Source organism: Hippoglossus stenolepis, chromosome 2 (assembly GCF_022539355.2).
Source record: "Hippoglossus stenolepis isolate QCI-W04-F060 chromosome 2, HSTE1.2, whole genome shotgun sequence".
Classification (NCBI taxonomy): Eukaryota; Metazoa; Chordata; class Actinopteri; order Pleuronectiformes; family Pleuronectidae; genus Hippoglossus; species Hippoglossus stenolepis.
The window spans coordinates 26,141,576-26,152,679 of NC_061484.1; the positions used below are offsets into that span (position 1 = coordinate 26,141,576).

General features: G+C 47.1%; 1 protein-coding gene across 1 annotated transcript; it reads left to right on the top strand.

The window, feature by feature from the left end:
- Positions 1-747: 747 nt before the first annotated feature.
- LOC118115262 (neuronal pentraxin receptor) lies at positions 748-10,810 on the top strand. Its single transcript, XM_035166340.2, is given in 7 exon segments — positions 748-839; positions 918-1,699; positions 4,478-4,898; positions 5,622-5,863; positions 6,599-6,778; positions 7,727-7,850; positions 7,853-10,810. Coding segments are annotated over 6 exon segments (1,806 nt in total). The 5' UTR covers positions 748-839; positions 918-979; the 3' UTR covers positions 7,972-10,810.
- The last annotated feature ends 294 nt before the right edge of the window (positions 10,811-11,104 follow it).

The following is an 11,104-nucleotide window of genomic DNA, read 5'->3' on the forward strand; positions in this document are numbered from 1 at the left end:
CTCCTCCTCCTCACCATAAATTGCCTGTGAACTTCTTCTTTGCCCTTCAAATGCGATACTGTCAATTCTGTGGATACTTCATGCAGACTACACATGTTGTAGGACACACACTTAACGATTTCAGTCCCCAGTAACTGTGTCGTTGCAGAAGTGTGTCTACCGTGCATGTATTTGAGTCAGTGCATGGACCTAAGGTGGCATTTCTCACTATATCACAGATGAATTATACTTCACGCAGGGAGCACATCTGTGGGAGTGACTGGCCTCTTCTTATGTTTGAGTTTTTCCTTTTTGAAATCATAAATTCCATGGCTGTGGTTGTTTTTAATGTTTAGATGCCACACTTAAACCTAATTCTGACCCTGAAGCCAAGTCTTAACCCTCACAACCACACACAGCCTTTGTGAGGACCAGCAAAAATGTCCCCACAACGTCACAATGCCCTCATGGTATTGAACCAAAAATGGCCTTAAAGATAGACCAACACAGACACACAGACACAGACACAGACACACACACACACACACACACACACACACACACACACACACACACACACACACACACACACACACACACACACACACGTTGATCTATCACCTCTGCTGCTGCTCTGACTGACGCATGGCCACAGCCTCGCTCCTCCTCTCCCGCGGTCCCCATGGTAACGCGCGGAGGAGAGCAGCTTAGCAACAGAGAGAGAGAGAGAGAGAGAGAGAGAGAGAGAGAGAGAGAGAGAGAGAGAGAGAGAGCAGCTCTGGACCAGACTTCGCGGAGCCACCTATACACCGGAGCTACACGGAGCGAGCAGCAGAACATCTGGAGAACATCTTCAACGTGTAAGTGCCTCATTTGTAACATGTCTGGGTTGATCTCAGTGTAGGTTAGAACGAGATGCTGATGGTGTTGTGATGCAGGCTTCTCTCCGTCCTCCTCCTCCAGGATCCCGGTGTATTTATCTGTGATCTCCACACTCAGCATGAAGTTCGTGGTGGTGCTGGTGGGAGCGGGCACCTTGGCCTTCCTCGGCGCCGTCATCTGCATCATCGCCAGTGTTTATCCCCGGAAAAACGCCGCGCCTCTCGGCGACAACAGCACCCTGACATCGGAGTCGCTGCTCCTGGAGCCCGGCTCGGTGGCTCACGCCGGCCCGCTGGGCGCGCTGCACGGAGCCGAGTCCTACGGAGGAGGCAACGGGCTCGGCGGCATCGGACTGGAGGTGCCCACTCTGAACGAGCTCAACCTCGGCGAGGAGACGGGAGGAGGCTCCGCGAAGCAGTTCAGCTTCAGCCGCCTGATCTGCACCCCTGTGCCGGTGGGAGAGTGCAAGACGAAGGACCTGAGGCGGGAGCAGCAGCAGGCGGACGAGCCGCTGTACGGAGCCGGGGACGAGGACTGGACTTACCTCCGCACCACCGCGGAGGAGCTCCGGCAGATGGTCCTGCAGCAGAACGACCAGATCCTCATGGACCAGAGGACCATCCGGGAGCTGACGGGGAAGCTGAGCGAGTGCGAGAGCGGCCTGGAGGACGACCGGACCGTCCCGGAGCGGAGCATCGGGGTGTGGAGCGGGAACCGGCGCGTCATGGCCGGGGACGAGGTGAGCTCCTCCACCGCGGCGCAGCTGCAGACCGCGCGGGCTGTGGAGGAGCTGGCCCGGGCCATCATGGACCTGAAGGACCGCATAGAGAAACTGGAGGTGAGTCCAGGGCAGAGTCACTTGGGAGGAGCCCGTTGTCCCTGCGGCTCCACATTTGTCTGACAGCAGGAGATGAGGACTCATAACAGAATTATGACTCAGCCATTGTTTTCCAGGGACTAATTTAGACCTGAACACCCACTTCTCCCAGTGTGAAGGCCAGTTTAGGACCTCTGGGTGAAAGTGAAATAATCCTTTTCAGATATTTTCTATTACTTGACTAAAATGAGCCTCAAATGTCAAGTTTAGTAAAGTCCCACATCCCTCTGCTGCTTTCACAGATCAAGGCTTTAAATGCATCTTCCTCTCCTCCAGCTTTTAGCTTCACTTCTCCTCTCACAAGTCACTACTCATCACTTTTTATTATGCACACGCTCCCCTGCATGGACCCAAGGGAAATCTGTCCACCCCGCTGGCCCTCACCCACCCACCCACAGCCAGCCACCCCCCTCCCGACTGGTGTCAGCCGCCTCTCCCCTTCCATCTCTGCATCCAGCAGCAGGAGAGGGAGGATAAATAAAAGATGAAGCTGGCTGGACAGGAAGGAGGAGGGTGGTGCTGTTGATGGAGGAGAGTCAGGTGTGTGTGTGTGTGTGTGTGTGTGCTGAGAGTGAGATGTATAGAGATGTATACACACACACACACAAACATACACTGCCGCATCACCGCCACCCTGAGCACAGTCAGTTACAAGGTTGTCTCTGTCAGTGTGAATTTATATCCTGGACATCCAACATCTCTTCCTGCCTCAGCAGCTCTGTTGATATTATATATCGCCCTCGCAGCCGCCTCATCCTCACAGCAGCGTCTCTCCCTCTCTCTCTTTTTACTGCTGCTTCACCTTCACCTTCTGTGATTATTTCTAACGAGCTGCAGGAAACCGGCGTGTTTGGAATGGGCTGTTCTCTTGAGCTACTTCCTCATTATTACTTAACGATAGTGAGTCCTCCTCAAACACAATATACTGGCACTTTATATTGTTTGTGTGCAGAGCTTTTTATAAACAGTCCCTGGTGCAGAGTGAAGTTAGAGAACGTTGTGTTCGTCCTACAGACTTTCATGGTATTTATAGTTGGATGCTGACATGCAGACGTCCCATGTTGTCGGACATAGAACACTGTCAGTCCCTGGTAGTTGTGTCTTGTGCAGAAGTGCGAGTGTTGTGCATGTCAGGGTGCATGAGTCAGGGTGGACTCTGTTCATTTGAGTCCGTGCATGAAATATAAGCACAAGTAGACACAATGAAATGAGGCAACAGCCCCTCAGGTGACATTTTTCAAGTTTCTCTGCAAACCAAAGAGAAAAAACTGCTTTATTTGTGATTGCAAAATCAAATCCAAACACAAAATGATGCACACACACACACACACACACACACACACACACACACTAGGTGGTTTTTTTTCTTGCTTTTGTCTCCTCTGTTCTGCAGGAAGAATTTGCATTGACTTGCATTATTTCCTGCAGAATTACTCAGACTTTAAACACAGGCCATACTCTATATATATTTATTTTAATATACCTGCCTCAGCCCCTGTCTTTTTTATTATTTATCGCCCTCATAGCGTCTCACGCTCAAACAGCAGCATTTTTCCATCTTCAACGATTAATTCTCATACTGTCACTGTTGGTCTGTTACTGTCATGAATACAACCCCCCTCGCTTTGCTTTTACTCCTCTTCCATCAGAATCATTTCCACTACGACTGTACTGAACAGTAACATGCTTCTATTTATGCTGATACAATGAAGACAGGAATAGACTCTACTTGTTCCATTATGTTAAATGTCCTAACGTCCTCCAGGTGCAGCTGAGCGGGAACAAAAGGTCCAGTATCTGGACCAGATGTTCACTGTTATATATCGAAACTATCAGAATAATCACAATCTCTCCAGCAGCTATACTAAAGCAAATTGATCAGGATGTAATCATTGATATGTGCAATAACAAAACATAACACAAACTTTATACAGAAGACAGAGTCAGAGATGTTTGTGTATTTAAGGCCACAGGCAGAATCTGCTTAAGTCCAATGGAAGGAAATTAATTATAAGCAGAGCATTTCATCTTTAGATCTTCATTAGGGAAAAACTATAAAAGGGAATCTCGGAGCTTCCAATGGCATCAAAAAGAGCACACGTGGGAAATTGAGAAAAATCCAAATTCAGTGGAAGCTTCACAGCCCTCAGCCTTTGTGATGTGTATACAACACATCACAAAGGCTGAGGATGAATCCATAATGAAAGCTATGAAAACATGAATGAAAAGCAAAGCAGTGCTGAGCATGTTTAGCTTCTGAGCGCAGCAGGAACGTGTTATGACTGTCAATCCTTTAAAAACAACTGATGTTACATAGAGAAATACATTTTCACGTCCTATCTGTGAATTATACGTTGAAACTACAAGTGCTAATCTGTACTACAACTATCAAACTACACCAAAAGCCTCTATTTGACTCTAAATGGATTTATAATTTATAAAATGAACATCATGCTGTATGAAGAAGATGCAGGATTCAGGGTCTTCCTCATTGGCTTCACTTTCTGTACCCGGAGCCTACGTCCAGTCAGATAACTGATGTTCTGTTCTATATAAGCTATCTCCACTAAACCCTGTTGATACTAACACCAGGCTGCTTTCATCAAAGCTCTCCCATGAAGTGGTTTTTAGTTTTCTTCTCTTCACTGCATTTCTTTTATTTTCTCTCTTTACATCTTTTTTGTCTTTAATATTTTAAATACCTACTTAACCTGTGTCCCCCCCCTCCCTCTCTTGCAGGCGGAGATAGGCCCGGCTGCACTGAACCTCACCGACGCATCCCTGGGTACAAGCGGCAGCAGCAGCAGTAACACTGGCAGCAGCAGCAGCAGCGGCAGCCCGGGTGGTAACACCGTCAAGGCCCCTGCTCCACCAGCCGGCAGTGCTTCCTCCCCACCTGCAGCCGCCGCCCCAGGCAGCCGCCGTCCCGCCTCCCCTGCGTCCCCCGCTTCCCCTGCCCCCAAACCCCCCGCTCCTAAGGTGTCCCCCGGGCGTGGAAAGGGCACCTGGAGGGTGGAGGACCTGGAGGGGGAGCTGGAGCGCAAGATAAAGATGTTGGAGAAGGAGCGTCAGGCCATGAGGAAGGAGACTCATGGGCAACACGAGAAGATCAATCAGGGGCTCGACACGGTCAACCACCGCGTCACTGAGCTCGAACACAGTGAGTGTGGGGGGAGACAGAGGTGATGGGGCGGTGGATGAGGGGATGTATGGATGACCTGATTAGAGAGGATGTTAGACCACAGCATCCCTGAGCTGACTCACATGAGAGCTGACACTTTAATGAGCTCGGTGGGCGAACGGTGTCATCTCTGCGGAGAAGAGGCTGTAGATTAAAACAAGTGATTCACGAGTGCTGAAGGTTGTGAAAATGTCAAATGGGGCCGGGAGAGGGAAAATATTAATGAAATGGAAGTAAAAATTACCAAAATCAATTACTGCTCCTCCGAGTAACCTGCAAATCTTCATAATAAATATATATTTATAAATGTTTGCAGTTCTGAAGGGGTTTCGTTGAGTTTCTTCTAGCGTCAAGGTAACTGGAGGTGAGAGCTAACGATGGGAGAAGTGGAGAGAGACGGATAAAAAGAAAAATCACTTCTCACTTCTCCTTTTATCTCCGTCACTCCCCCGGCCTCTCCGCCTGTCTCCTCATCCTCCTGCTGCAGCATCTTCACTGTGGCCTCGAGTTAGAAGAGTCCATCATTACCTGTAACAGGCACTGTGGGGGCGTTTGTGTACGAACTGGCGGGGACAAGCACTAATGACAGGGTCCTTGTATGAATGGGCCATTAACACATCAACAACACTTCATCTCAGTCTCATCTCAGCACCTCCCTGTCTGACTGTTTCTCTTTAACTCCTTCGTCTGTGTGTCCATCAGCGCTGACAGAGCCGTCGTTCCCCGATGGCTTCGTGCTCTCCTTCCCCATGCGGACTAACTACATGTACGGCCTGGTGAGGAAGGAGATCAGTGAGATGTACGCCTTCACTGCCTGCGTGTGGTTGAAGGCCAAGGAAGGAGGCATCGGGACCCCCTTCTCCTACTCAGTGCCGGGGCAGCCCAACGAGCTGGTGCTGCTGCAGGGCGTCCACAACCCCGTGGAGCTGCTCATCAACGACAAGGTACGCAGGTTGTTTATTGTGTTGTGAAGGAAATTAACGACTTCCTCTGGTGAAAAAGATTGAGCATATTGTACCCTGCAGGCTTCCTTCTAATTAGTCAGGCAAAAATAGACCGAAATGGAAATCGTTATTAGTTTATGATTCCAATCTCGGAGCCCATGGGCTATCGTCTGGGGATGAATTAGCCTCTGTGGGGGGGAAGGGGCTATATTTTGGGGAGTCGGCCCAAGACTCTGTTCACTGTTTACAGTTTTTGGATACGTGTGTCGATTGCCCTCTGTGCTTTACCAACCATTTAAAACGGATGGTGCTCTTGAGCAACGCATCAAATAATTCAAAACTGCATTTTTAATAACAGTGATTTACCGAAGAATAAATACAACAGCAAATGGGGACATTCATTTGAATATAATATTTTTCTTCCAAAATAAGATGGTGCAAGAGTCCCAGAGGAACCCGGGTCGTCTTTTTATGTCGTCACGTTTGTTGTGGGCCCACAGCAAACATATGTTACCGAGGGGACGCGGCGCAGAGGGCAGCTCGAGCCAGATGTCGTTTTATGTTGTGTGTTACTGCTTTCTTTTTATAGAGCTTAAGGCTTATAGCCCCCCATGGCAGAGCGGAGTGCTGGTTTGCAGCAGTGATGGGAGGAAGGTTGGGGCAGGACTGAGTTCTGCTGACATAAACCTGTCAGGGGAGGGTGTAACCACAGCCACTGTACTCTCTCACCCGTAGGTGGCGCAGCTGCCCCTGTCCCTACCGCAGGACGAGTGGCAGCACATCTGTGTCAGCTGGACCCTGAGGGACGGAGTGTGGAAGGCCTATCAGGGCGGGAAGATGAAGGGCAGGGGGGAGGGGCTGGCTGCCTGGCACCCCATCAAACCAGGAGGGGTCCTCATACTAGGACAGGAGCAGGTGAGACGGACGGATGGATGGATGGACAAACTTCTGAAAGTATGGACATTGGACCGATTGGTGGATGAACAGATAGATGGACGGATGGATGCATGAATGTGTGGATGAACGGTTCAATGGATGAATCATCAAATGGATGGATCAACAGTTTGATGGATGAATAATCAGGTGGATGAATAAACTCTTTGAGGGCTGCACCGGCAGCTTTTCACACATGAACAAACAGAAACCTTAAGGACCCTCCATCACCTTCATTAGTGAGACATCCACGTTACATAACCATTATGAAATCTGACATTATCCGTCCTCCATTGTGTCAAAAGAACGACGCAAAGGCCATTCAGCATCTCATTGTCAGTGCATAAAGGCTCCTAATCAGAGCGCTGTGGGCCCGATGCTGCAGTGATGCAACAACACTTGATTTAATGGACATTTTCTAAAGAGAGGGAGAGGGAGAGGGGGGAGAGAGGGAGAGTGCTTTATTAATCTGTCTGGTGGATGGATGATGATCCCGGGACATTCCCTTTACAAAGATGCTTTGAATGGACATTTAAAAAAAAAAAAGTTTTTAAAAAGAGGAATCATCAAAACACGATATTTCTTTTCATGGATAAAGCTTTAGCTGCAGTTTCACTCTCACTGGACCAGAAAATACAACCACAGTATTTACTTCACAGCAATGTCCTGTAGTTCTCAGGATTAGATATTATATAATCACCTCAATATACGACATGTATACATCCAGAAAAGTGCATTATTGGAACATATTTTAAGGGTGAAGGACCCATAATAACTTTCAAGAGGTACTGGTCTTGTTTAATTTTTTGTTACACTAACGGCTGAAATGTTACAAGGCTGACATACAAAACACAAACAGTAAACATTGCCCCAGTAGTTCCTGTTCACGTCCAACCATTCTAACTCTTTTTCAATCTCCTCCTCCTGAAGGATACGCTGGGCGGGCGATTCGATGCCTCGCAGGCGCTGGTCGGGGAGCTTTCCCAGTTCAACCTGTGGGATCGGGTGCTGAAGCCCATCGAGGTGGCTGCCCTGGCCGAGTGCAGTTCCCCGCGCTTGGCAACATCGCCCCCTGGACCGACCTGGACGTAGATGTTTACGGCGGTGCGACCAAGGAGTCCCTGGACCCCTGCCACGCCGCCCAGAGATCCAACCCCTCCAGCCCCAGACAGTGAGGGGTGACGGAGAGAATTCGGCCATGGGTGGTCGGGGTATAGGTCGTTTTATGAGTTGATTCAGGCGTTTGAAGGCACATCATATTGGACTTTACAGTATATTTATTTGTTTGGGGAAGGAAACCTTTCTGGTGGAGCGAATGTTAGACCTCTGTGGTCGTTCAGAGTGGTGTATCTGTTTTGTTTTTTGTGTTGGTGTCCACGCTCGTGTGTTAACTTCTGCAGTGAGATACATTGAGTTAGCGAAGGCTGCATGGGTGGATCAACTTCTGGCATGAACCGGACTATGATGGAATATTTCCATAAGCGATTATTAATTGCCTCTGGTTAAATGTACCGCTGTACTGTGGGTAATAATGTGTTGGGCCAGTTAACTTCACGCGGTGATTCAGGCAGAGGGCTGGGTTGGGTTCGGATGCCGATATGGACGAACCTCTCATGATGCCATATCCAATCCTTTTCTTCATTTTACAGACAGAAAGTTCTATCTTTGTTTTCGTTGCGTCCAGTTAGCGGAAAGTGATGCTATCATGGTAACAATGAAAAAAGGAGTTTTGTTCTTTTTTCTTTGACTCTATATGATCCTGTTGAATAACGTCTGTGTTCTTTTAAGTTTTCTATATTGCGTACCATGATTTGGTAAAACGGTGGTCTTATAAATGTACAGTATATTGTGTAATGTATCTCTGCTAATGTTGCTCTGTGCCAGTCTGCTGCCCCTGCTGTTGCCTCACACACACACACAACTCACAGTCCTGCAGAGTCAAGTCGCAGATTTTTTGTTTGCAGCTTAAACGAAGCAGCGCTCGACCTTTTGATTGACGTCTGAAATTAACACTCGATGTCTAACTCACACACCGATCGGACACCGAGGCTACATCCATACTACGTTCTAGTTTTAAAAAACGTTTCACTGCTACTCTGGAGATTTCAAGCACCTAAAAACGGAGAAACCAGGACTGTGTTGTAACATGAACTGGCCAAAACGGAGATGTTTGGAATCGCATGCCCAGCGTACTTGAATGGTCATGTGATGTGCTTTTCCAGATGTGTGGACTGGGATTATTATGCTCGACTCACATGTAAGCGTTGCGTTAATGCCTTGCGCTGGGCGTGACCTATTCTGGGTGGTATTGCGATCATCATAACGACGGCAAGACACACAACTAGTTATCAATACAGTGATAAAGAGTAGCTCATGGGAAATAAAATCCACAACCAGATGAACACACACCAGGTTCAACAGCTGCCTCCGCCTCTGCTTTCACATAAACGTTTGCTTAGGTTGTGTAGCTCTGTGGCAGAAGGTTTGCAGTTCAACTCCCGAAACCCTCCCGCAACCTATTTCCTAAATTTCCCTCGGGATCATCAAGTATCCATCTATCGATCTGTTTGATTGGCTAGCGGCTACGCTTGAGTGTTGGCTTGATCACGATTTCATTGGCTGGAACCTACATGATAGCTTGAGCTCTGCAGCCAGAGCAACGCAACACAACGGACCCACAATGCAACAGATGAAAGATGCCACCAGCCCCTTCAAAGTGAATTAGCAGCGTTACGGTTGACGTGTCCAACGCGGAAGTGTGAGTCCAGCGTAACTGATACAGAGCGAAAAACACACGAGTGGCTGGAGATCGTTTGGGTTTTAAAAGGAGAACGTACCAGTGTGGATGTAGCCTGACATCTGAGTAGCTTTTCTGACATGTTGATGTATCCTTGAATGTAATCCAGATGGAATGTGAGTAAATGTGCATGACCAGGGTCAAATCTGCTGTCACTTCAGAAACAAAGTAGAAATGTTGGTGTCCGTGAACTGCCCCCACGCTCTCTGAAGCACACAGGTGTCTGTTGGTAAATCACATCCTCACAGAACACATGACAGACCGTGAGGATTTACTCTATGATGACCATTTTGTACTGTGCATCGAACTCTGTATAAAAGATCAGCATGAAATATTTGTGTTTATTTAACCTCGGAGCGGACAGAGACGGTAGCAGGCGGCTGTCACCACCTGACAAACTGAAAAACCCACAAACCAAATAAATAAATAGATTCAAAACAGCACATGTGATGCATTTGATTCCCACGTCATCTTCTCCTCAATCCGGAAGCTGTTGAAATGTATGTGACTGAGACATTTTACATTTCTGGTTTCAAAAGCATCTAATGGCACTTTTACATAACGTGAGATGGAAAGAGTTGAAAGTTGATTTATAGTTGAATTATAACATTAATAACAATATAATGTCTTATTTGTGACAGTAATACAGTATAGAATTAATAACAGAATTAATATCTGCTTCCAATCATAAATAATCATCACAAATCATGGTGGAGACCAAAGGTTGGAAGCAAACACCAGGATGTTTTTATCTGGTGTACCTTCATCCAGCAAAATATATATTTACCTATGCTGTGATGCTGAAAACTCAAATTTTTGAGATTAGTCCTAATCTTCTGTTCTCTTTAGTTCAATGCAAGTTCAAAATGGTCATCATAGGAATCGAGATTCGAGAGGGTTGAGGGTTTGAATCTTAAAATACTGTCAGTTTTACCTCAAGACATCAGCCTGTACAACTACAACACATAGACACTGAGTTGTAAAGTGCCTGCCTGGGCTCTGATGCTCGAAAAAACTGTTAAAAGTTTAAATGTTTGCTTCTTCGTCGTCTTCTCTTTCTTCTCCTTCTCTCTCTCTCTGTCACTTTCTCTCTCTCTCATGCTTTTGGTCGTTGAAGGCTGTGACAGTGTTTCACTCGTCCTTATTTGCATCTTCATGGATCTTCTATGATATTGTGAAATAGATGGAATAAAATAATAAAAATGGTTATGACAACATTTCCAGACTCGTAGCTCAATTAATGTGTGTGTGTGTGTGTGTGTGTGTGTGTGTGTGTGTGTGTGTGTGTGTGTGTGTGTGTGTGTGTGTGTGTTGTGATCCCCTTTATCTCTTTACATGGTCACAATAAGAAAAAAAGCAAGTCGCCATAATGTGATGTCACCCCTAGGTCGCCCATAATTGTGTGTGTGTGTGTGTGTGTGTGTGTGTGTATAAGTTGGTTGTGAACAGTTTATTGTGACAGATATTTACACACCTCAGCTCATTTGGGTTAGACCTCAAGCTACAGCCCT